The sequence below is a fragment of the Myripristis murdjan genome, chromosome 2, assembly GCF_902150065.1.
Source record: "Myripristis murdjan chromosome 2, fMyrMur1.1, whole genome shotgun sequence".
Taxonomy (NCBI): Eukaryota; Metazoa; Chordata; class Actinopteri; order Holocentriformes; family Holocentridae; genus Myripristis; species Myripristis murdjan.
This window is the reverse complement of record NC_043981.1, coordinates 8668614-8696314: the sequence shown is the minus strand read 5'-3', so window position 1 is coordinate 8696314 and position 27701 is coordinate 8668614. Positions and strand designations below refer to the sequence as shown.

General features: G+C 41.8%; 1 protein-coding gene across 1 annotated transcript in view; it reads left to right on the top strand.

Moving 5' to 3' along the window:
- The first annotated feature begins 1791 nt into the window (after positions 1-1791).
- Positions 1792-27701, top strand: part of ncam2 (neural cell adhesion molecule 2) — a 310228-nt gene continuing 284318 nt past the window's right edge. Inside the window, exon 1 of the mRNA XM_030066462.1 lies at positions 1792-1925. Coding sequence (XP_029922322.1) covers positions 1874-1925 — 52 coding nt within the window. The 5' untranslated portion in view covers positions 1792-1873. The remainder of the gene's footprint in view (positions 1926-27701) is intronic.

Here is a 27701-nt window from a genome sequence, read left to right as displayed (position 1 = left end):
CTGCCCAAGTTGTGCCTTCGTTGCATCATATTGTCAGGAAAATATGGGAAGTGCAGCCATGAAGCCCCTCTGACACTTGTTCAGATCACAGTAATATCCGCAGATTCATATGCAACACCATATAGTATATGAATTGAGAGGAGGAGGCGAATTGGGGTTTGTTCATCTGTCCATTCATGAAATATGACATCACAGGTAGGACCTCAGACACCATGACTCATTTTGGCAAAACTTGGAGAGATGATGCACATTTTAAAAATTAATAATTGGCCTACAGGGGGTGCAATACACTGATTGGTAGGATTTTTGACTATGGAACAGTTTATGCACACCTTCATTTTCCTGTGCACAGGTGTGTAGGTGGAAGTGGTCAAATAAGATATTGGACCGAAACATTGTATATTTATTATTGTAAGCATAAGGAGCTGACTCCCACAGTGGGAGCTATAATTAAAAAATGATACTGATTGGACTAGAAGGCCACACCCACCATGCCCACAGAGTGGGGGCTGTTATTAAAAATGACACTGGTTGGCCTACACGGGGTGCTTTTTTTCATGAAAAAAAAAAAAACAAAAAAAAAAAACAAAAACGTTTAATTGCACTATGCAAAATTGACAAAGTTCACTGAAATGAGGTTGAAACTGAGATGACAGAAAAATGGCATATGCACATAATTAATTTTTTGATGGTCTGCATGGTTCGCATCATCTGTCTAGCTCACTGATAGATTACTTTTCTTTGTCACTGGTTTTCTTTCTTTTTCACTCCAGCGGACCCTCTGCAGTTTTGCAGTGCACCTTTGACTCAAAGGAGATATTTTAGGTGCGACATCATATGTCATTTCTACCCACTACATAAGTAGACATGACCCAGGATGACGTGGTTACATAATGCTGTTTTTTTTTCAAAACTGCTTTAACCCTGAAGCTAATGTTAAATTATCCCTTGTGGTCTAGGTTATCCTCGCTTCACAAACGTTGAAATTTTAAGTATGGCTATTGATTTCCCCCCCCAAGTGCAGCTTCAAAACCCATCTGGATCCACTTCAACCAATAAACAAATACATAATAGAGGAAGCATCAAACGCAAAAATAGTCAATATTGGCTTTGGATGTTTCGTCCAACCAGCCATTTTCACTTCAAACTGAATCTGGAATCCCATATGTGGGCTGGGAAATTATGTCACGCTAGAGAGCACAATTAAAAGTCAAAAATGTCCAGAATTGAAATCCATGCCTGTTACAGCACTGGTTTGATTTTGATGAAACTTGGATAGATGATGCATCTTCTTCTTGGTCCAAAGGGAGTCTGCATCATTGGTGGGGGCAGTGAGAGGATGACATGGTTACTTCTTGCTTGATTTCCTTGGATCTTGCCTAAATCTCGCCTGAACACCAGTTATTTGAAATCATCACTGATTGGGATTTCTCTCCTTACACGTGATTTTTTTTCTCCTCGTTAAAACAGGGCTTAAGATCTCCTTATTCAAGATCTTCTCCCTCATATCTTCTTTACTTAAGTTCTACCTTGCAGCCAATCCCGCATTCTCGGTAATTGTACTACTTTACCAAGACAACCATATAAACACATCTGAGCTAGTTTGGGCTCTCGCTTATTTTTGCCAATACTTTTTTTCGATCCTAGGTTGGAGAGAAGTGATGCTGGGGGGTCCTCCGCTCAGAGCACGGTGAACGAGCGGAGCGGGAGCGCGCGTATAGGAAGGAAGAGAAGGGAAGGAAGGAAGGAACTGAGGCAGATCAGTCGCCAGCGGAGCCCAAGACGGCGGATGAACGGAGCCGAGTGTGTGTGTCGCCCTTGTCGTTTTTACAGCAGCTGAAACACCGTCCGGCCGCCGAGACCTGCTCAGAAAATGATGCTCAAACTCGTCCATCTCCTCGGGATGCTCGTCTGCGGCAGCCAAGGTAGGGATGCGCTGTGTGCATGTGAAATCCTCCGGCTTGGTGACTTTGTGGATAAGTTGGTGTATTTGCTATCGTGATCTGCAGCAGGGAGAGCTGGGCGCCTGCTGGAGAGAGACACAGGGAGAGGAGAGGGCAGAGAGGGAGAGAGAGGTGGATTGTTTAACTGAACGTTGTTTTGTAGTTGAAGCACGTCTTCCAAGGGCCAGAATGCTTTCTTACTGAAAAGGGGGATTATGATGGGATCCTCTTTGCTCTTTGGGTGGGTGAGCTGTTGAGATATACACTCTCTATTACCCGAACCGAAACTGTTATCTTCAACATATGACATGGGTTAGACTCGCTGTCTATCTCTCTCTCTCCCTCTTTTTTATCTGTAGCAGCAGCTTCTATAGGCTTTTTCACTGAAGGCTATCATGGATTTCACATTTGGAAAGAGGCGTCCTATCTGATTTTTCTAATGATTAAAATCGAGGTGGTGTCGCTTAACTCTTAATTGGCAACCTATTGAACTGCGACGACATTCATTTGAATTGCATAATCCTCCAAAATTGTGTGTTTAAATAAGCATTCCACATATTCCTTGCGCTGCCTCTTTCTTGCTCTCACTCTCCCTCTCTTGCCACAGTCCACAGAAAACCACCGTATAGGCTGTGTAACTGGAAGGCGAAACGCATCTCCCCTTAGTGCCTGCATTTTTACGCAGGCGGTTAACTACAATATTGGGCCCATCATGCGGTTACATACAGTGAAATGGCTGGGGAAAGTTTGGAAATGCGAGCTGCATTTATTTATGGCAGCAGTTGCAGAATGTCCTGTCCATTTTTTGATTGGGTTTCGTGTGCACGGCGCACCTGATCAGTGATAGTGGATGGGGTGAGCGGCTGTGGGGGTGCTGGGTGGTTGGGGTGGGGGCCACGGACACAAGTGAAGATGTTACCTGAACACCAGCTTGTGAACGACACTGATTGAAAGGGTGTGCACAAACGCTCCCTGGATTTTTTTTCTTTTTTCTTTTCTTTTCTTTTCTTTTCTTTTCTTTTCTTTTCTTTTCTTTTCTGTGTGGAACCCTCTTAACTCCGCGCTGGTCAGCCAAGCGCGCCGCCGTGTCCCGCGGGGTGAATCTGAGGCGCACTGCAAAAAAAATATCATCCTTATAATTTCCCCCCCCTTTAAAGTATGTGGAGAAATTGCACCAAATGAGTGCATGATTTGTCATTGTTTTAAATATGTTGTCACTCGTTTCAGAGTATTTTATGAGTTAATGTCGGTACCCTGAAACAAACCAGACGGTTCTTTTTTCTTCTTCTTCTTCTTTTTTTTTTTAATCCAACAAATGACAGTTAATTCAAGGTAGTCCTCGGGACATATTGTTTTGCACTGAGGATGAGAGGGCTTATCTCCTCCTGTCAAGGCTAAATATCAGGTAAAATGAGGTGTTAAAGTCGGTATTTTTTGCAGTGTGTCCACATTCGGTTCCTGGCGCACAACGGCAGGTGGGGGTAGAGCGCTGCAAAGTGCTGCCAAGAGTGAAGCCACAAGCCACTGGTCATTAACGCATGTAGCAGCCTATTCAGACCACTGCATACAGATGCATTATAGCCATCCCCATGAGGGCAGTGGTTCTCAAAGTGGGGCTTGGGGACGGCTCAGGGTCCTTGAGTGGGGACCGTGGGGGTCTGCCATGAAAAATAATAACAGGCTAGTTGAATTTCACTATAAGTTGCGGGAAATCACCCCAGTTAGAGCAAATATAAGAATGACTGTTTTATTCTCTCTGTCACTGTTCTAATCTAGTCACACATAGAGTACAGACAGTTACACAACTCAATGCTGAATCAACAGCAGTCTTCCCATGTGGGGGTTTCTGGGACAAATCATTATCAAATGAGGTTTATAGTTCTCTGATATGACAGTAGTCTCAAACCCCAACATACAAAGGTTGACTTCTTTTTATGACTGCTGTCAGCACGTTGAATGGACTGTCATGGGCTGACCTATGATATTTAAATGTAATTATTATGATTCAGTTTGCTCTCCAACAGTGAAGTCAGTGTGAAAACCCCACTGTGATGGTGGTGGTTGTTGATGATAATGATGATGAGGAGGAGGATGATACATACAGAGCTTTAGTGGTCGTAAAGGGTATTTTCTTTAGGCATTATACAGATACCAAGTGTCTCATGTACAATAAAAAGATATAAGCTACTATTAGTAGTTTTTAGCTGAAATATTCATGGCTTTGTTACTACTGGGTTACTTCCCATTGTTGCAGTAGTGTTACATCATCCACCCAACTAATTTCCATTCTTATCATGCTTTTCATGATAGCAAAGTCCATACAAATTGATGTATTACACATTGTAGAGGCTCTGTATTATTGTATGAATAACAAGGGTAGCTTTAAGTTCAAGAGCAAAGATAGTCAGTTCAAGCCCCAGTGACCTCGGTGCAGGCAAGTGAGAAGAAATCTTCAAAGCCATCAGTGGAGGGACTTGGACCAAAGAAACAAAAGTTTTTGCTCACTTGCTTAATCCTCCAATCCATAAAGAGCTGCATTTCTGACCAAAGTCAGCGAGAAGCCCCAGCTCCAACCACACACATTCTGCAGATGGCCTCTGTTCTACCCTCGCTTCCTCCTGAAGGGAAACATTGGCTTTTGAAGTCCCAATTCACCATCTACTTTGCAGGTACTTCAGTATGCATCCTTGAAGGTTTATGTATTTGGCTTTTACTGATGCTTAGCAAAATGAATTATATGCTTGCTAGGCCTCACCAGAGACTCTCCGATGTGATGTTAAGTGGCATAATTAAGATATTTCTCCGTTTCTCCAGGGGAAAATGTCAGTGGCTCAGGGTTTAAAAGATTTATGCCCCTGCGCTTAAGTGTCTCCCGTTGCACACTGAGCCCAGGCTTAAGCATGTGTTTGAGGTTTGCTTACATCCTGTAGTTATGGTTCATGTACAAGCTCACATGGACGCGAATGAGCACACACGTAGACACACGCATGCCTGCACACCAATAGACACGCACACAAACTCGGACGCACACGAGCACACACTGCACACAGCCCCAAACCCCACAAATGAATCATCAGCGGGTAAATATTTATGAGGGCACTAGAAGGGCTGTTTTTTTTTTTTTTCTGAAATTCACACCACTAGCTTGCCAGGAAGCTGCATTTTTTTTCATCTGTCCCTGAAAAGTTTCTGCTACCTTTATTACTGGCCATGCTGCAAAAGTTGGTAGTGGAGCAGGGCCACACACAATCCTTTAACATCATGCAACACCAGTCACAAACTCCTATTAAAGACATGCAAAGCTGTTCACAAAAGAAATGGCCTGTGTCTTGGTCCTGCGAGGTGAAATTGATTGCATTATTTGATTAATAGAGTAGGAAGGAGAGCACACATACAGCGAGCCAGTGTGTATATGAAAATGGAATCGCCCCCTCGAGGCACCCGCGTATGAGAAATCAATTTAAGGAACGACTAGAGTCAGCAGGCCTCTGAATTGTACAAAGGGCAATCTCAGTGTTATGGATATGCTATTTATTTGCCTGCATGCTTTTGATTTCTCTTGTGTGCCCTTTAGCACTCAATCCCACCAAGTTCAGACTCCAGCCTCAAATTTGCATACTGCACGTAAAAGACAGGAAGACATCAGCGTATTGTAAACACCTAGATACATGAGAATAGGACTGGCAAGCATCTGTTGCCGCTTGGGTGTTACGAGTTCGGTGAGAATGGATCGGCGAAAATAAGAGTGGAAGGTAGTGAACAGCTGCATTGAGATATCACTTTTTTATGCAATTTCTTATACACTGCATTTGTATTCCCAGTCTATTTTCAAGCTTAAAGACTGCAGAGGTAATAAATTATTAAACAGAAAGTGACTTAAACTTTGCTCATTACCAGAGCCTGGTTTGAAATGTTCTCTGCAGAATAGAATAGTATAGAAATTTTTAAAGCCAACCACTGTATTTTCCTCCTAAATAGTGACAGCTCACCAATACATAATTATTTCATTTGAGAGGTCAGAGGTCAACCACATTGCAGTTACCCCTGAGAAATGCCATTCTTATGGGCAGTGTGGCAGCCTCTGTTTATCAGCTGCCCTACAGTAATGAGTTTCCGGTGTGAAGATGCAACAGAGATCATTACACTGTTTGTAACTATCCATTTTTGACCTTTATGTGACTCAGGTTGTGGTGGAGAAAATCACTCATTGACTGATTGATGTGAGGAAAATATGACATTTCAACAACAATCTCGGTGTAAGTTTGGCATATTTTGAAACATTTTTAGCTATTTTTTTCTGCAAAAACAACAGAATGTTTACTAATGCCCTCTGCCAACCACTGTCAATTTTGGTGCAATTTAGCCATTAATGTCACGCAAATGTTCTCCTCAGGGAGTCTGTCATAACCACAGAACAAAAAAAAAAAAAAAAATCTAGCTACTGTAAGCAGCCGGGGGCCTCCTTGTACGAAGACTGTTGCGTAGCTCATTATATTCCATAATCTGAATCCCAAAAAGGGAAAACTGGGGAAGGATAGTGTGCGCAGTGAGAAGATTTATACAGTGAGAGAAGGAGGGGGGTGGGGATTATGTTTAAAAATTCATTCAATTCAAGTGAATCTGATTGCATCTAGTCAAATTGCATTGCCAGAGATTGAATCTCACTCTATGGAGTCGCGCTGTGCCAAAATTAATAAAATATAATTGAATCCTGTTGAGATGGAATCAAATTAGGCCAGACTGACGTGATTGGAGGAGGCAGCTGCTGCATGTTGTGGCGTGCTCCTGTGGGTTCGCCACTGTTTTACATCAGTTTGGTGTTAGCCAAGCAGGAGACCCTTTGGCTCCTGCTCATGTGTGTCCTGCCAGTCTAAATGCCAGTCTAACTAGCAGGCTAATAGGCACCGCCAGGATGCCAGGGTGACAACAGAATCAGCGCGCACACTGGCTGACTGACAGATGGACAGAGGAAAAGTGCTTGTATTTTCTCGCTTACGCTCCCTTTCCCTTTCCTGTCACTCTATTTCTGTAACTTATGCACGCACGCACGCACACACACACAGAGTCACACACATCACAGCCTGCTACTCTAAAGCACATCCTCTCATGGGACGCAGTACTGTGGGTCTGGGGCTTGCTTTTGGTTTTGGGCACCGGCAGGCATGATTAAATGAAGAACAGAGGGATCAGAGAATGGCAGAAGAGCTTCAGAACCACTCCAGTGGGCTGATCATTCTGAGTGACCCAGTTAGACCGTATTAATAACTAGGCTGAAGCCCTGGGCACTACTTCAGAGTTCGCTGACTTAAGTCACATGTGTAATAGAAAATGCAAAAAGTTATTTGTGACATATAAAATGTAAATATCCCAAATTAAAGCCACACTATTCAACTTTTTTTGCCTTGAAGAGGCAAAGTGTTTGCGAGCGTGTCTTCCTCGGTTGGTCAGTTTTAGCCTGCACCACTTGCCACTCATCTTAAAGAACTGTTTCTTGGTATTTAAACATGTAGCAAACAGGCTAGCGTCATGCCTGTCCAGCAGTACAGCCTAGCTCTGTTACACTTATTCATCCTTTTGTGTCCTTCAGATGGTGCCGGTGTGGAAAAGCCATCCTGATCTGTTGAATCTTTAGCTGAACTTTGCCTTTTTTTACTCACAACTTACTGCCGTTGTTGTGATTGGCATGCCTTTATCATGTTGCCGCTAGCAACACCTTGATGGTCACAATCAGTTCACTCCTGACCAGATAAAACCAAAATGTCCCCAAAAGCATTTAAAAGACCAGTTCAGGCAAATGAGGACATAAGACATGTACACACACAGAGTCGCAGAGAGACACAGGTGATGTTTGATATATATTCTGTTCATTTATTTATCTCAATGTGAAAAAAGTTTCATAATCAGATACTAAGTAGACTGCACATAGTTTAATAGATGCCAATACCAGAATAAACTTCAAGATTTTTATATGGCGTTTTCATTGTATTGGACATGAAATGAAGGAGGGAGAAATATGCAAGACACCTGACTAAAGGTCATGAGTTGGACTGCTTGCAGTATACTTGCACAGCACATTCTCCAGTGTTAATAATAGTGTGACTTCTCAGTGATAATTATTTGGAGCTGACAAGTGTTGATTGAAGAGTGTTTGTCCACTCAGACGCGATATGGCTCTGGGGTGGGCGTTCAGAAGCCTTATCTGAAGTGTTAAATTAAGTCTGGGTATGGATTTCTGTAAAAGCCGATGTGGCGTTTATTATTGCACTTTCAATGTTAAATTAACAGCGATGATTTTGTTGTGTAAGTCTGCTGGCACACAATGACACAAAGACAATCAAACAACAACCACATGACTTCTAATATAAATTTATTTAACAGCATTGGAAAGCTAAGTCTTTATAACTTGACCAGTGGTGCAGGTGGCTTGTCCCCGGCATAATTTATTATTTTATGCGTACCTGAATATGTGGAATTCAGTGCACAACTAAAAGCAGAGCAGTTACTGCTCACACATAATCAAAGTGATATGAGCTTTATGAAGACTTCTAAACAACTATTTTCTTACTATGTTTTTAAAATTTTTTTTTTTTTTTTATTATTTTTTAACAAACCAACTGTCTGTGTACTTGTAAAGTAAATACTGTGAAATTTAGCACTGAATAATCTGTTTTATTATTACCATATTTGTGCATATCGTTTCAACATTTCTTGCAAATAGCATGCTGACTGCTGATCTGCAGTACATACACCCTTTGCCTCTATTGGACTGAATAAAGTTGTTTTTTAGTTTTTTTTTTTTTTTTTTCTTTTGGCACCTAGCATCTAAATCTAGGCACTTTGTTAACCTTCAGCCAAAGAGCTATTTTTGGGGAACCCCTCCCCAAGTGCACAGCTACCTGTAGAGTGTTTACTGGCAAGATAAGTCTGAGGTCTGCGTGGTAAGGCTCACAGTTGTGGTGTTAAGGCCCTGCTGTGCAGACTTAAGGCTGAAATATACACAAGCTCTGTGCTTGATGTGCCTGCAACTGAAGTTGCCAAAAAGAAAAGTACAGCCAAACTTGAGGATGACAGGAACTTTCCTGGAAAGTGGACAGATAGATAGGATAGAAGAGTGAATAGTTAGACACTGGTAAGAAGCTGCACTGCAGATGCACACATAAAAAATAATAAAAATCTTTTATGAATCATCCATAAAAGGATTTTTTCATGCAAGAGGACTGATGTACTGAGAACTCTGACAATTTCCATCTTGAAATATGAACACTTCAGAGGCTAGAGCAGTGGAAAGGTACCCACAGACTGACAAATGGAAATTGGACAAGAGACTGGAGAGATAGTCGGACGGGTGTCCTGCCTGACGTAGACGGATGACAGGAATGGGTGGCTGGATGACAGATCAACAGACAGCTGAATATACTGACGCCGAGATCCAAGTACAACAGTAATGAAATGGAGGCATCTATTGACAGCCTGAGAGAGAGATTTTCCAGCCTCTTCTTGCTGGATTTGTGCCTTGTGTCCATTGAGTGTTAGTTAGTGTTAGGTAGAGAGCATCCCACACTTATGTATGGTCCATCACAGTGATTGAGAAAGGGACTAATGCTAATGATAGCGAGGCTGGCTAGCAGACACTAATGAGAGGGTGGTGCGGGCTTCAGGATCGATTTCCCTCTCCCTCTGTCACATGGCCCAGCTTGACTGCCTTCACTCCTCACACCTATCACTATGATGAGACAAGCCAGGAAGTGGCTTTTATTGCACTGCGAGCAATCCTCAGTTCCTATGTGTGAGCTTGCACGGTGAAAATCTTGTATCTGGGACTAAGAAAAACAGCCTTGTTTTAAAGCTTGGCTCCAATGCATTTTGTGCATCTCTAATTGGTATTGAAAAAAGTTCCTTAGACGAGAGAGTTGTATTTTTCACAAAGAGAAGTATATAATCCTTCAAGTTTAGTTGAAACATCAAAATCACCAGTGTTGGAGTTATGAAGTTTTCACCCAACTCAAACACATCAGTTTAGAGACACTAAGATAAGAAAAGTCAAAGTCAGTTCACAAAGCAAATGTGTATGCAAACACTTCAGTGATCTGTGCATTTTGTCAGCTAATGAATGTGTTGTCTGCTCTTGCGTAGTTTTCTGCACTGGCCTTGCAAACTGATGTCCCCTTTGGGCACACAGTTATTGAACTGTTTTCAACTGAACTGTCTTGTATTGTATCATATTTTGTGCTATCCATCCATCCATCTATCCATCCATCCACAGGGCTGCAGAGGGCCCCTGGCTTGTCATTCGTGCTGGTAAATTTAGCCAAATTGTGACTGATGGGCTCTCCAGTGAACAGCGTGTGGTCCTGCTGTTGACCCGTCCAGGGATATCAGCCCAGCTGCCAATCACACTTCATAATTCCTAATGGTGTGGTAAACAGTGGCTGAGAGAGGCTTATATGCTGAGGGCATATCCTGGATAGAAATACCATTCTGGTACTTCCAGTACAAGCACTGAACACGAATGGGAGATGAGTCAGACTGGCCAATGCCCTTGTGGGATTGGTTCTGCTAGGAAATGATGCAGAGACCATCTATACAAGGGATCAGTATTCTCCAATTTCTTGCCCGGTGGCCAATATCGTTGTTTATGGGAGGTACCACTTGATGAGAGATAGATGAGGGAAAGCGAGCAATAGATGAGAGAGAAAGAAGAAGGGCGGAGGGACACTTGAGACCTTGTTGGGGTGCAGCAGAATAGCTTGCAGTGAGGCCAAGGAGTCTCTGTTCTCCTGATTGCCTCCACATGCCAGCCAATCTTCAAACGGAATCTCCTAATGCAATGTGGACTAGCTTGTTTTTTTGTTGTTTCTATCTCTTCCAGTCTGACTCTTCTCCTCATTCTTTTTCCACTTTTTTCCCTTTCATTTCTTACTCTTTTTATGTTCCTGCTCCATTTCATGGTCCTCCCACACTAGTCTCATCACCGGGGTCTGTAAGGGGAAGATATCCTGCTCTCCCCTACGTGGGAAGCTTTTCAAGCAGAACCCATGCTTAATGGTATTTGCTTAGGAAGCTAATGGTGTTTGTTGTTGTGCCGCTCAATAGTTATTAACATGTATGGATTTTATGTTACTAGACTCTCTTTTTCTCGACTGTTTAGCGATTTTCAAGCATAGCTGTTTCATGGTTGTTCTCTCAACCAAGTTCTGATCTCTAAAAATCATAATGATGGTCTTGCATGCGCTCATCAGGTGCACCAGGCTAACCGTAGGCGTGATTTTAATTGCTTCTTATATCTGCACAACTTCCCATCTTTCCTGGGTCCCTGGACTGCTTCCAGTGCGGGCACTCTGGGATTGTTGTCGTCCCGCCCACGAACCATAGAGTTACCAAGGACGTCTTCCTTCATGGGAATACACAAATGATTTCCCTGTAATTAATGAATCTTATCTTTACTTAGACCGGATGGCATGTTTACTGACGTGCTGGCACTCCAGGTGAACTGTCTTTTCCCACACGGCAGTCTCACTCTTTCTTCCCCTTTGAATCAGGCAGGCCCCACTCCATGGCTCCGAGGCACTCAGCTGATTACATTCAAAGATAGGCCTAACTGTCCTACCTATACTGGCTTTCCTTTGTTAAGTACAGCTAATTTTTTTTTTTTTTTTTTTTTTCTCAGTAGTTTGTTTGTGCGCCAAAGGGGAGGCCTGCATGCTTCCTGCATGAGGCACAGGGCCAGACAGTCTACCTTCAAAACTGTATGAATCTTTGATGCGTCTAATTGCTCAACACATATGTCTGAATGCATGTGCACAGTAAGAGAGAGAAGAAAATAAGGAACAATAGAGAGTAGAGTGCTGTGTTGGCCATTCTTTTGTGTGATGTGCTTCAGGGCTTGAGTCTTAAGAGGACCTTGTGATCCTTTGCATTGCGCACGTCTTTGCACCCAGCAGGCTCCTGTTGATAAATCTTGGCTGTAATGATGATGATCATCATAACGTAGCAACAAAAACAACATCAATCATGGCATCTTGGGATTCACACTACACATTTAAAGGACGGGCTGTCTAAACCTCTAAATTTAAAGTAGGAGAAAATGACTGACATGACCCAGTCAAAACCTAAAACAAGAACAGCTTCCTTCCTTCCTCCTTCCTCACAATTCCTTTCAGCGCCGAGTTTTTTTTTAAACTGATATACAACTCACAAGAGACATTTTGGAGCTGTGCATTTGTGCAATGCTGGCAACCATCTGCAGCAAAGTTGCTACCCATGGAACTATGCTAACACTATCTTGTTACAGGTTGAAATTCTCTGTTATCGTGGTTATACTTCAACAGGGCTTTCATACTTTTTAGCAGACCCAGATTAGATTTCTCAGAGCGTGCTGTGTAGCAGGAACGGAGTGTATTCCAGCTAAGGCCTGTAGATTGCTCCAAGAACCAAGATTACTTTTATTTCACACTGCTTTTCATCCATCCAGTAGAGTGTGGAGCAGGCGACCTAAGAAATGATAGATCGTCTCGGCACTTGAGGCGAAAGCCACAGCTGAGGATGTGGAGAAACATTGCAATGCAGCTCCTCAGTCAATAAGCAACAAGGAGCCTGGTTGGAAGCTGGGAAGGGGATGCAGTGCTGGCTGTGGCAGCTCTCTCCCCAAGGAGGCGGCCTGAGCCACAAATTAATAGAGCGCTCCCACATGATCGGGGAGTTTCATTTGGAACCGTCACGCTACATAAAGCCCCACAGAAATGAGGAGTACGCTGAGGTCCCCTTCCACTTCCCCAAGAGTCCCCAAATAACCTGTGTGATTGTAACACTCTGCCCACCGCCACCCCACCTCTGCACCTCCCTTCTTGAAACTCTTGGGCCGAGCTTTGTCCCCGCTGGTCCCGACTCAATTACCACATCTCATTGTCTTATTTTTTGTTCGAAGGAGAACCCTTGTGTATCTCTGATTTCTTCTGCCCCCTTGTTCTGTAAGATGTACTCCCAACCTCACAATATATCTTGAGCTTTCAATAAAAACAATCCTCTCTCCCACATATAGGTAGTGTGTGTATCATCCTCAATTTGAGTCTTCCTACCAGAGACCTGTGAATTTTCTGAAGGTTCTGCGTGGTGTGTTAGTTTTTGTAGCACTGTACTCCCCTGGACAGTGATCTCAGTTGCTCCTGGAAACTGTTGGCACCATTCTTATATCCTGTGGGACTCTCAGGTCCAGACAGATATAAATACACACCTTGTGTATACTGTTTGGCTTTTCTGAGAGATATACCCTCCATGTATTTCAAGCCAGTCTCCTGCTGTTCATACTATTTGGGTTGCTTCCAGTGTGATGGTGAGATATGTGACATCTTTTCCATGGGGTGGTTGCTCAGATGGTGATATTAATGGGTTTACTTTGCAGGAAATGTAACATCTCAGTATTATGAACACAACTTAATAATACAAGTAGAAAGAAAATGTTAAAAGACCAACATGCAAAAAGATCTGTAATAATTGTAATGTGAAAATATGAATGCAAGAAAACTAAAATTAGAAATAGGCACATGGGAAACAGGGTCTCATTCGTTTCAGCTTGCCGTCTTGATATACTGGCAAATATAATTCGAGCCTATCTTTACTTTTCAGCACTTTTTTTCTCCTCTTTTTCAAGAAAACTCACTCACAAAAACACAGTTGACAACCGCATGAAATTACCACTGACAAACGTGGTGAGTGGTGTGCCCCGTAGGCCTGCTTTGCTCTTATCATTATCTTTGCAATGCCCGAGATTAGACACAGCAACCAACTCTCTCACAACAGCGTGCCTCAGAGCGAGGATTAACACAATGACTAATCACTCAACTGACTGGACACAAAACATACAGTACTGATTCATATTTTGTCATAGAGCCTACTTATTAAAAAAAGGGAAATTGGCTTGGAATATTTGCTCGTGGCATAAGATAGTATACACGCATATAGAGAACACCCAATCTGCTTTTTGTCTGCTCTGAACAATATTACACAATAGTGGTTCTAAGGAGTATTCAGATATGAATATTCAAATCTTGCGCTGCTTTACATGAGCATTGACAGGTTCATGGGTGTTTTCAGGATGTGGTCCCAGAAATAGTTCCCTCAAATAAAAAATGTTGCTGATTTCTATACAAAAAAACAAACAAACAAACAAACAAACAAACAAAAAAGATCTATCCATGAATCTATCCATGTCTATCTATCTATCTATCTATCTATCTATCTATCTGTCAGTATACATAATATAATGAAGGCCTAAAACAGCTTAATATCAGTATTTGTATCAGCTGTCGGCCAAATAGTTATGTCAAATATCAGCTCAGAATTTCAAAATTGGTGCATCCCTACTTCTACATTTTCCCCAGTGCCTTACAACAATTCCCATAAAAATGTGCCTGAATTTGTTGGATTAAATACGGGTAGGTGGAGGGAAGGACAGACCGCAAGGGAGCAAGTTTTTTCCAGTTGAGAACAAGCGAGAATCACACCCCATCCAACATGTCATTACATTCTGGTCTATAGAGGCTACTGTTGGTGGAGAAATCAGTGTGTCTTCCCCCTCTGTGATGGATTTCTCCCTTTGTGATTGTTGAATGTCGGTGCGAAATAGTGAGGCTAGAAGTGAACTCTTGCTCTTTGATTCTGAAGGCCTGACACCAAAATGTGACATTTAGTGTTGATGCACTGTATAGCTGCAAACTTTTCCGCTATGCAACTCTATTGTAGCTGTGCTGGACATATAGCACATTTGGCAGGTAATCGATGAGCATGAGAAAAATGCACCACCAAACAACAAAATGGACACAGAAATACAAGGTACATCAATATTAACTGTTTTTTAGACAGTGCTTTAACGTTTTTGGGTGGGTTTTTCCTTTAAAGGCTTTCAAGCGTTCACTATTCTCAAGTGTTAATAATATTTATGCCACTTTGCCTCTCACTTCCTCTGTCCTTCTCGGTCAAGGTCATGGATTTATTTAGTCCCAAGGCCCCAAAAGCCATCCTCATTTAAAGTTGAACAGATGGAAATATACACACAAACAGACATCACAAAAGCGATTCATCTCCGGGTACATGAAATGAAACAACTCAGTGTAATATTTGTGCGCACCACTTTGAAGTTTGTGTTTTGGACAGGCAAAGACACAGCATAACAATTTTTTGCCAGACTACACGCTGGCCCAGAAATCTGTTGATCTATTGTCGCAGAGTATGGGAAATGGTTTTGCCCCCCCCCTCTCTTTCTCTTTCTCTTTCTCTCCTGTCCTCCCCTTATTAAGAATAAGTAATTGTTAGCGGTGTGAGTGCCGAAGACCGTTCTCTGTGCCCTTCCACACTTGAAAACAAAGAACATCATCTGTTCAAAACAACCATTAAATGTTCACGTCTGCTTATTCAAAATGGTGTCAATGAGAAAAATGGGTGCTATTCTGGTGTACCACAAAATGGAAGACAAAACTTTCTCTCCCTGACTTTGTTTTCATTGTCACAGTGTCACCGATGGATCACTATAATTTTTTTTCCCTCAGCAGTATTGTTGCATGTCGCCTATAGGCAGATAAAGGGGCCCAGAAAAATGAAGGCCCTTACTTCGCGCGAACAGATATCATACTGTCATTATTCAAAGTTTTTTAACACGGGATGCTTTTTACAAACTGTTACCTAACCAACAGTTTTTTTCTTCTTCTTCTTAATACTGGTCCCTGGAGTCTAAATTTTCCCCTTATCATTTTTAGGTGGGCGTGTGACACTTTTGCTTTGCCCTGCTTTTCGCACAGCACTTACATAACTGTTCACTTGTATAACCTGAGAGAACAGGAAACAGAAAGACAAAGTCGCTACACTATCCTAAGGTGCACCTCGCCTCCAAACAACACCATTTGTTATTTGGAGAGGTAGCACACTATGGGCTGTGAGGAGTTGAAAGTGTTTGCCGTGATAAAGCGTGCAGAGCTCTGTGTGACGCATGGCCCGGGCTTTGGCGGATGCTGTGTCACTCCAAGGTTGTTTAATGGGAGCCTTTTGCCTGTTATAGATTTGGACGACGTGACTCTGAGGCATCAACACCTGAGCTCTGCAGCCTGGTGACAGGATCGCTGTGTGTGTGTGTGTGTGTGTGTGTGCGCGCATGTGCGTGTATTTGTGTGGGAGTGTGCATATGCAAAGAATATGAGCTGATCCAAAGCTCATAGGTCATCGCAGTGTGAAGTGTGGCACTATATGTGTGTAAATCCAATATGATGGATATTTCAGATTTCTTGCAAGGAGTTGATAAAGTGGAAAATAAGTTAGAAAAAGGATGGAGTGGAGTGTGGCTGTGTGTGTGTGTGTGTGTGTGTGTGTGTGTGCAAGTATTTATTTCAAGATTTTGCTTACTCTTTGATTTTTGCCGTTTTGGGTTTTGCCCCTTTCTGGCTCAAGGCTCCAAGTGTTGACTGAAGATGCAGTTCTCATGTATATCTGCATGCATCAGCAAAACTATATGCAAAACAACATACAAGCAAGCACACATACTGTACACACATACCCACACACACACTAACACATGCAAGCACTCATATCTCGGATTTCCTGGAATCGCTCTCTCTCACATTACAACCAATACTGTACCTGAAATCTGAGATAATCGCAGAAGTTTCAATTTAACATTCAATCATGCAACACTTTTACCAGGGATGACAAGAGAATAGCTTGAGTGTAGGAGAAAGTTCAAGCACTGAATCAAAATCAGGCCCTCACAGCTAGCCCATGATTATCACCCAATCATAATCTCTTGGCGGGATTCCTACTTCAGTAAGTGATCATGAGAAGGCCCAATAGTCCATCAACAGCACAGAGGGTGGGAGATGCACTCAGTGCCGTGCTCAACATGCTCAACCATCTGCGGTGCGTTCATGGCTTCACAGAGCTGCAGAACTCCTGCGGTTGTTGGGGAAAGTTGAAAAAGGCTACACAGAGTTTGAATTGAAAATGATAATAGACCATGTGGGACAGGTGTTCGATATTTGGCGTTGTGTTCAATATGAAATGTAACTACTCCTGTGGCGGTAAGTAGTCATCTGAATAAGTGTTTTACTTTAAAAGGATGGTAAACCCTGTTAAAAAAAAATGAAAACATGAATCCTCTCTCTCTCTCTCTCTCTCTCTCTCTCTCTCTCTCTTTATTCCTCTGCACTGTCTCTTTAGCTCTCTCTTAGTTTAAACACAACTGTTAAATGTATGGAATAAGAATGTAATTTATTGAGTCTGCATGGTTCTAATGGTTGGACTGAGTTACTGGCACGATTTCAGATATAGTAGCTCTAGACGTGAAGCTGTTTTGCCTCTGACAGAAAACAGTGTTTTCAGCGGAGATGAAAGTAATTTGAAGAGAGACCCACCAATACGACAGTGCAGAATGTATTTTCTAATGTAGTCGGTTGACCGTTCAGAAAAAGCAGTGATACTATTTCTAGCAAATATAGTGGATGGGCACATTCTTAAATTTCATCAGAAAGTGGGAGAAAATGAAACTACAGTAGAGCAGCGGGAGAGAGGCAGGAAAATCAGAGTTGGCAAGGATGGGATACATATTTGACCACCTACAGTGTATTTTCAGTGTGTTTTCTTGTGAAAGTTGCTCACAGCATGCAGAGAAAATAGACTAGACACTGAAACTGGCACTTCAGATGGCAGCGCGGCGCGTCCTGTCTGAACAGTCCAACTGGTTAACATGGGCGCCAAAAAGGAGCGGGCGGCACTTGGTGGAGCGTCCGGTCTGAATCAGCCGTAACACTACTGTTCATTGAGGATAGTGCAGGATAACAGGTGCAGCTGAAGTCCTTCAAATGGGGCAGATGGAATAAAAACTGAAGTGGTGTTCTGATTGGATCGCTCCGCTCTTAGATGTAAAATTTGTTTTTAATCCACAGTAAAATGACAGTTTGACTAGGCCTCTCGCTGCAGAGAAAGTACTTCAGATTCCTGCTGTTTCATGATGTTTTCTACACCCACTGATGGCAGAAAAAACCTTGTAATGAGGAATTAAACATTTTACTTGGCTATCCCTTTAAAACTTGCATTTCACTACTTGTCTCCCTACTCATCTTTGCTGCACAAACTAAGAATCAGTTTGATTTTTGGCAAGCCCAGAGTAATCCTGAATACAATGCGTGATTAGCTATGCTGTTTTAGTGACAGTATGTGCCAGATGCATGCGTTTGTGTGAAAGAGGTGGTGCGAACTGCGCCTTGGCCTGAACTCTTCACAAAGCAGCTTGACATCGCAGCACCAGGAGAAATCATCTGCTGCCTCTGCAGGAGTTGTTAGTCAGTCCTGCCTCATTTTTGACACCCAGTGCAATTTCATTTGCTGTCATTTGTTGCATAAACAAATTCTTCGAGGCATGGCATCTCTGGAGGTTTTGTCCATTTGTGGCTTGAAATTTCACCACTTGATGCTTGAATCCAACTTATTTTGTAATCAAATTCATGGGCTTGGTGATTAGAAGTGTTATTGTAGTAAAGTGATGCAATTTTTTGAACTTATTAGACTGGGCTGTTATTTTCTTCTCTCCACTTGGTCATCATAGCCACATTACTAATGCTTGTTTATCAAAAAAACTAAAGATCTCATGAAAGCACCAACAGTTATTCCTGTGCTGTTGTCACAATATTGATATCAAGGTATCCAGTCAGAGATTTTGTGATATTCATTGTGTCCAGGTCACCCATCCCTGGAATCTGGAGGACTGGGAGAGTACACAAAAACCTCTTGGTACTGTCACATAATAGCGGTTCATCCCCTGCATTACTCGAGTCTTACATCCCTGTGTGTGTGTGCGTGGGTTTGTGTGTAAACAAACTCGTGTTTGCTCATTTTATATGGGTGAGAGTCATGCGAAATGCCCCAGTGTCAGAGCAAGTGAGAGTAGCTATTGTGTGCAGGGGCAGTGATGCTATCGCTGCTAATCTCCTGACTGGGTTTTTGTGCCGGGGGCTGCAAGATGAAATGGCATCGCTCCATATGAATCTCCGCAGGAGCCAGTTAGAGAGGGCACAGGGTGGGAGTGTGAGTGCGTGCGCATGTGCATATGTACATATTGCAAGTGCTGTGTATTTGTATGCACTCTCTATAGGAAGATAAGAGTTGCTATGATGACCTCTGAGTTAGTGTGAACCACAGTGTTCATGCACCAGCTGCTGTGACAATTAAAGCGCTAGAGGAGAGAGAGGCAGAGTGCTACAAACTATCATTTTAACAAGTCATTTTGTCTCATACCCTGTGTTAAAATCTTGATTTTCTTAAGTGAAAAATCTGCCAGGGGGATAAGATAATCTCACTTGTTTCTCATGCAGTTTCACTTGTGTCGGGGACAGGGATAAATATGTCGAAATGAGGCAGAATAAGGCAGATTAGCCCACTAGGATCAAGAAAATGACACTTGATTTAAGAAAATTCTGGAAACAAGTTGATTAGCTTTGGAAAAAAGTGGCATTATTATTTCATCCCCATGGCAGATTTTCTTTTCACTAGTTTGAAGAAAAACAAGATTTTAAGTAGGACTGCAACTAACAAATACTTAAGTTGTAATCAATCTGGCAATCATTTTTTTTCAGTAAATCAACTGATGCTTATTGCACCCAAACAGATGTTTTCAAAATGTGTCTGCAGTTTGACCAACAGGTCATAAATTAATAAATAAAATAAAATAAATAACTGTAGAAAAATAAATACATTTATAAAGGAGGTCATTCCAGACACTGTAACTTGCAAAACTCCAATCAATCACATGATCAGAAACTGACACATAACAAAATGTTATTTACAACACAAATGGCGCTGATGTCAAACAGCTGATGTTACAGCAGCTGATCATCTGCATGGTGCCTGACGTGTTGCAGACTCTAACGGTGTCCAGGGCGACTGCATCTCTATATTTAGTCTGTTTGTTCCTCCACACCTGCAGAAAGACGACTCAACTGTGCAGATGTTGTTCATTTGCATTTTGATATGATATGCAACTGAGAAAAGCAAAGCAAGAGATTCATTCGTGAAGCTAGAGCCAGCAAATCTTTGGTATTTCAACTTGATAAATGAAATGATTAATAGGAGCCAGCCAAAATTATAATCGATTCATTTTCTGTGGCTCAACTAATCAATTAATCGATTAATTGTTTCTGCTCTAATTTTAACACCCAATATGAGACTAAATGACCTGTTAAGACCGTGTGCTGTGTGTGAATGTGCACAGCTGCTCTGTGAAACATTCATGTGCCTTGTGTCAGCATCGCTGTGCATGTATGTGTGTTCCTGTGTCTGATTATATGTTCGTATATGTGAGGATGTGTGTGTGCACTCACAGATGTGCCTTCTGCTGAGCACATTTATTCTGATTCATATTGATTATCTGTCATCTACATGTTGGACCATTTAGTCATATGAACTCCAGTGTTCATTTCTTCATTTGGCCGTGTGAGGAAGGCCATGAACGATGTTGGTGAGGAAAATCAGCGGTAAGGATGGAGGTGTGGAAGAGTGCAAAACCATTAATGAGTTCTTGATTCATCATTCAAATTACTTACTTTCTGTCATCTTGATATCATGCAGTCCCATTTTTCAAATTCCTGTTGGAGGTCATTATCTCTCTCTTTACATTTTATCGCCTCTTAATGCAGGCTCTGGCAATTTAGAATGTAAAATAAATCAGAGCATTTCTTTGCATGCATGTAAACTCTGCAAACGCTGTGCATACAAGAAAAAATGCATCAAAATACAGAAGAGTAATTTGTAGGGGCCTTATATGGCAAGAGTATAGGGTGTGTGTGTGTCCACGTGCATGTACATGTGCATACGCATGTGTGTCCTTCAGACCCTCAAATTGGTTGTATTCTAGTGTGTATCAAAGTCATGTGGCTGTGGCTGATGGCTCTATTTCAGTGTGTGAGTACACGTGCGCGTGCATGTGCGCAGACGCGTGCGAACAAGTGATTTATGGGCTGTTTTTAATCAGGCAGTAGAAAATGTTATTAGACAGCCTTCTCGCGCTCCCTCCGCCTGCAAATGAGCCGGCCCCCGCTGCACCCTGGGATAGCCTCCTGTAATTAGTTCTGGGAACTCACCTGTTACTGAACGAGATGGAGGGAGGGAGTGGGAGAGGAGAGGATGGAAGGAGAGGGTAACAAGCAGGCAGATAGATAAACAAACAGAGAAAAGAGATAGGAGGAGTGGAGGGGAGGGAGAGCAGATGAGAAGGAAAGTGGGTGGCAGGTGGTGGAAGGGTGTAAAAAAGACAAAAGAGGAAGAGGAGCGATACGGAGAGAGAGGCCTTTGTGGATGCACCACGAGATAAAAGGATAAGAGTGAGAGAGGGAACGAAAGACGAGAGAAGGAGGATAACTGACCTCTCGACGCCCCCACGGCTTTTGCTTTCCCGGTCGTCTAACAAGCTAGTGCACATCTCCCTGACATTTCATGCCTGGAGTGTACATTACAGCTGCATGAAGCGGATCAAATACAAGCGCAGACTCTGTACAGTCCAACGGTACATGCATGGCAATTGCATGTAGTTCTTCATGAAGACAAGAAGAGGATTGCAGGAGTTAAAGTGAAAATTTGCTGCCATGGTGTAAGGATTGAAAGTTTAATATTCACAACCTCAAAACTTCCCTTTATTTTTTCGTATTGATTAGATATTGCGCAATAAATAACACTCGTGATTTGTGGAAATTAATTTCTCCAGTGCCTTCCAGCGCCCAGGAGTATACTGCTGTGCAAAGCCAAACAACAGTAACTGAAAGAAACTGAGAAAAATAGTTAATCATTTATCTCCTGTCACCGTCTAAATTATTGTTGATATAGAAGTGGACCGCATATTGTTTAGTAGCATTCATGGGTGTCATTTTTGCTAATGTGTAATCTAAACCCAATTCATCTCTTTTGATTCTGAAAACACACAAAAAGCACTTACCGCTGTTAGTCTTTGTAGGGCAGTACAGAGGAGTATCTCAATAATGAATGAGTGGACTGAATTACCTTATTTTGTAAATACTACAATTTGAGTTGACTGTGATATGATAAACATTATAGCTCACACCTCATATGTTGTTGTGTCAAGGCCTTAAGCACATGCTCAGTGATCTGCTGAAACTGATTCAGATGTGACAATAATAAAATATGGGGGTGTTTGCCTACAGTGGCACCTGTCAGATATATGGTGCATTTTTTCCCCTTGCAGTTATTTTTTTTTATAAACTGGATGCAGGTTTAACACACTATTTGGAGTGCCCAATGTTGAAATTTGACTTGATATCAACTTAGTGCAAATGTAGAATCTAACTTATTCTGCATATTCAGACACACTTCAAATAAAGTATGATGCATATTTTTCCAACAGGTATGGTACTTTTCAAATCTTCTTTTTTAATTTTGCATGCCTGAACTAAAGTTGCAAGGCTGCCACACGTCAGGCCTGATGAGCCCGCTGCTGCTGCTGGCCATAGACTCTCAGTGAGTGCTCCCCTGATGGCACATCACAAACAGGCACACCCACCGAGGCATGCATCTACACATGCTCACACACACACAGATTTATAAACTGAAAACTTCAGCACACATACAGACAAACCAACTCACATGTACGCAACCCGTTCACACACACATACCGACACGCTGGCACACGAACGCCCGCATACACACATACACAGTGTGTCTGCACACTTCTCGAGCACTGCTGACAGGCCAGTAAAAACATTATAAAATATTCAATAACTCTTACTGTGGTTTGGGCTGTACCTGTCTCAGCTTTTCTTGTTGCTCTATGTGTGTTTGTGTGTATGAGAGAGAGGAAGGGATGCAGTGTCTGTGCATGCTGGCATCTCTACCACTCCTGCATATGGATATACTTGGGTATAAATATATTTATGTGCGTGTGTGTGTGAATATGTGTGTGTGTGTGTGTGTGTGTTTGCACGTGTTTGTATGTGTGTTTGCACATGTTTGCAGTATCTCTCAATTCTGGCTGTCACGCTTGTGTGTAATTGAGTCAGAGCCAGCCAAAGCTTTTGTCTGTGTGTGTTGCCTTGTGCTTACATCAACTCTGTGCCTCTCCTAAATAAGGTAGCCAAGGAGAAAAACTTGGAACCAGATTTTCACCGTCTCCATTTTCAGCTCCCTAGCATACACTATGCACAACTTTTTTCTTCCCTTCCATTAACGTCTTGAGGCAGTTTAAAGACGATCCCAGTGTGGTTGGAGCTTTCGCTCATTTCCTGTAATCCGTTACAATTTCACTGTTGATTGTTTCCCTGTGCTTTTATTACATTATGAGATATTTTTTGGAGATATTTTTCCTTCGTCTCAGTTGTTTTTCACAGTAAATATTTTGAAATAAACACTGTCCAAATATTTCCAAGCAGATGGCATCAATGTGTAAAATCAAGCATTAATTTACATCCACTTTTTGGATGGAGGAAGTGTCTTGGTTTGGTTTGCACATTAGTTTGATTTTGTTGCAAGTGAAACAACTGCAGGTCCTAACTTAAACCACAGACAGTGTTAGCTGTTGGTTTAATGATTTATTTTTGCAAGAAAATCACAAAAATTGGACATGCAGTGACCTTGAAATGTTATCATGACTCTTCAAGGGGAATAATCGCACCCACTCCTGCCTAGTCTTGGCTCTCCTGGTGTCCCCAAATGCTCGCATGAATATAAAACTCTAAACAGAGCCTTTTTCAAAATAAAGGTTTATAGCCTGACATTAGCATTTTGATTCCACCCTGCAAAATGCAATTGCTGGCCTCTCACTCTTAGTAATGGATTACCTTTACTCACCAAATTAGAAGTCCTCAGAGTTGTTTTCTTGTGAATTGAAAGTGTGTGAATGAGCCTAAGAGGTGGGGCAGTACTCTATAATTCCTGATACCTGATGTGAATCCAAAGTTCACTGCTGATATTGATGTAATACTAAAATTTGACTTGACTGTACAAAAGGTGTTGCTCTTTTCCACCAAACGGTTTGGGGGCCGAGTTCCTGGGTCTTGCTCTTGGAAGAGGTTTCTGGGGCTAAAGCGAGTACCCTAAGTTCTTTTGTGTTTGTGTTTCCACCACACTCTGAGAGCAGGAAACCTCATGCAAATATGGAAGAGGTGTCATCCTGCATGCAGCTGACAACACCAAAAACAGTAAACATGGAAGATGCTGAGGCATCGCAATGTTCATGGTTATTTACTGCCATGCTGCTGAGATGTCGCATCTGATTTTGGAGGGGAGACGTGCAGAAGAAGAAAATGAGATTGAGGACACTAGAAAAGCAAAAGGTGAAAAGAGGATACTGCTTTTATGTAAAATAATTGAGATCAACTGTGGCACGGCGCGCAGTCGCAAACAAAGATGAACAGTATGTTTTTCTTTCAGTTACTAGCCAAAAGATCTCTTGATAGAACAATTTTTTTTCAATATTTGTGTTTGCAGTTACGTGCTCCTGTTTTTAAAAATGGTGAGGGTGATACTTTTGCTGCCTTAGTCACACACTGAACCAGTTAGGAATATTCAACACTAGAACTTCACCCCAAAAGTCTTCAGGACCTTGGCCAATATTACCTCGGTTAAAGCGGCCATTTTGGGGCCCAGGAACTCAACTCTTAGGTCTCTTAGGACAAAAAGAGGGACTGGTTCCTTTGCTGGAAACAGGGATAATGTTCTCGGCTCCTTGGAAGGGTTCTTGTGCTCTAGGACAGATTTTGAAGTGGAAAATGGGTATCATTGTCAATACATGTGACATCCCTATTAAGTACCCTTTAAACCTTCACCTTGCATCTGCAGACAATTCTGCAGACAGTTTTTCCTCATATCATAGCTGCCAGTCACCAGACCGTTCATTGTTGATTCCATTGGTTTAAGTGAAAGTGAAACTATTTTCCAAGTTTATGTGGCAAGAACTGTGTTGGTGAATCTGTAATATGAGACTTAAGCTTGATCTGAACGTACCCCACCCCTAAGGCAACTAAAATCCTCTTACTTTCAATCAAGTACTTGATGTATGCTCAAAACTGGTGGAATTCTTAATATTAGTTTTATTTGAATCTGTATCAAACATAAATCAGCCAAAAAATAATTTCCTTTTGGAATTTGAAGGCATTCCCTTAGACATTTGGTGCAGTATGTTTACCATCCCACCAGCATGACTGCACTTCATGGTTGGAGGGAACTTGATTGACGTAGCTTGAAACCTATAGGGGCCAAAGCGATTTTTCACTCAGTCAAACGGGAATATTGACATCACTTTTTTCACGCCATGCATGTTAACAGCTTCATTAAATGTATTACAATCCAGGGTAAGAGAAAGTAATCAGATAATTATGTGCATGTACATGTCAATTTGGAAAGCTCTAACAACTCCCTGCGCACACACCCAAACAAACACACGTGCGCGTACACACACAGGTACTCAGAGCACACACAAAAGCATGTCCATGTAAGCGTACACATTCTCAGAATCCTAGTTAGTGTTGTCACTGCATCTTTGAAAAGAGTGGCGTCCCCCAGGACCTGAAAAAAGAAAAGAGAGAGAGTGTTACAGTGTATTGTTAAATGCCATCTGTGGCAGCCTTCTGGCTCCTGTTGTGCTTTTAATGCCTTTTGCCATTTACCTCAACATATCAACCAGCAAGGGCTGTGAAAGACACCTGTCAAAGGACGCACTTTGCACAATACCAAACCCCAAATAAGTCACTGAGAATGGCTGATTTTGCTGACATTTTGTTGACCAATCTGTACTCTCTGCCAGTGGAAACGTGCAGCGGGTAAGAATGTAGTTAACGAGGACAGGATTTGAGGAAGCCTAGAAATGGTTTCGTTCCTCATTGACATTGACACTGACATTGCCAAAACTTTGTAGACACATTTTGTCAGGAGCATGAAACCAGTTTCCCAGAAACAAAAAGTTAAGAGTGAATATTGTGATAGTCCTAAGATGGAGCTTGATTGTCAGTCGGGTTACCTTTGAAATAATTTCTAACCTTCCCTGTTATTCTTTTTAATTTCTATGACAAGGATCGATAGTTATTATTATAACTAAATATCACATCTTACACCTCTCACTGGACTAGAGGTTAGTGCTAATTGTGGAAGTGATTACATGTACTCCAGTATCTGTCACAGATGACCTTTTTGTAGTTTTTGAATTTTTTAATGTCAGCATTTTTACTTTTACATAAGCAAGGTTTGCTGAAGTATTTTATTTCACTACAGTTCAAATTAAATCCATTATAGTTGACTTATAAGTGCATGGAAGATATCACATTTAGCAGCGCAATAGTAGCAAGTTTTGTTGGTCCTCACATTTTTAATTGAATTGAGGAATTGTGTGGGTCTTTATTGGCTGAGAAGAAAATGAGGATTCATTTCAAAACCCAGTGTTTCAAAAATAAATGGCCGTAACTGTTGCACAGAGCCAGGATAGGGGAGCAGTGCATTCTTGTAATGGGATTACAGCGATCCACTGTAAAAATGGTAACTTTTGCCATTGCAGCTACTGTAAAAACAGCCCAGTAATCAGGTTATAGCTACTTTTGTTGAGCTAAATTTAGTTGTTGGATTATAGAAATCATAGTGAAAATCATAGAGGCTGACATTATCTTGAACAACTTGAAATGATGATTTACAGTGGTTATAGCTGATGTAGCCCAGTTTTTTTGCAAGTAACATGTATAGAAATATGTCCAAAAATATGCATTAGCTTAGTACCAGTAGCTAATTCATTATGCAAATTGATTTAATTAATTTGCTTATTTTTAAACATTAAGCACTGTTCCTATCAGAACTGTGACAATTATTTCTAGCCAAATGTTTATAAATCGTTTAAGAGATGCAGTTCTTGTCGGCCATGCGGCTCTCCAATATCTTCACTGTCCATTAGCACTTATGACACAATGTCCGATCCCCTTCCTCAAAGACATAGCAATGGTCGAACACGGTCCCTCCATCCCAAACACATGTTGAGTATCGTTCATTAGTCCCACTGTTCTGAGAGGTTCATAAATCACCACCATCTGGAAAACTCTCAGTGCTGCAAAGCACCACGCTCGGTGCACAACCCCCCTCCCACCCCGTGCCGCTGGCAAACAGCCAGTCAGATAGCAGATCCCATAGTGGCCCATCATGGCTGAGCCAGGCTGGGAGCAAAGCAGGAGACAATCTTTATTAAAAAATTCATTTTATTGAAAATAGGCAGAGTTGCACCCTGCCATAAAAACAACCCACTGCCTGCTATGGAAAAGTAGATCCAGAGAGAAAAATAAAGAAGCTGGAAGGGGAGAAAACTCGAGGACAGATGTTGATTTTTAATCACCACGGCTGATGTCACTTGCAGCAGGTCATTCCAAGCGCAAACATGGCATTACACCAAAACCCAATGCAGAGAGAGGAGATAACTTTTGGTGCCACATCAATGTCTGTAAATGTTTGCCACTGGATCCAAAGCCTTTTCTTCATAGACAATGTGCTATTTTGCTGTTAGCAGTATTGTTTCGATCTGCAAACCTTTCTCAAGAAGTATTATAGAGTACTTGCCAATTCATGTGTACAGCCTGAAAAGTTTTCCTCCTAAAGGTTTATAGTCATAAAAATAAAACTTAAAAGGATTTGTAATATGTTCCCCAGTTACCACGAGTCAGCCTCACAGCCGATACTGCATACTTGAAGAAATACCTCTAAAATAAAATTAACATAATAATTCCTATGACACTAGACATTTCAATCAATACC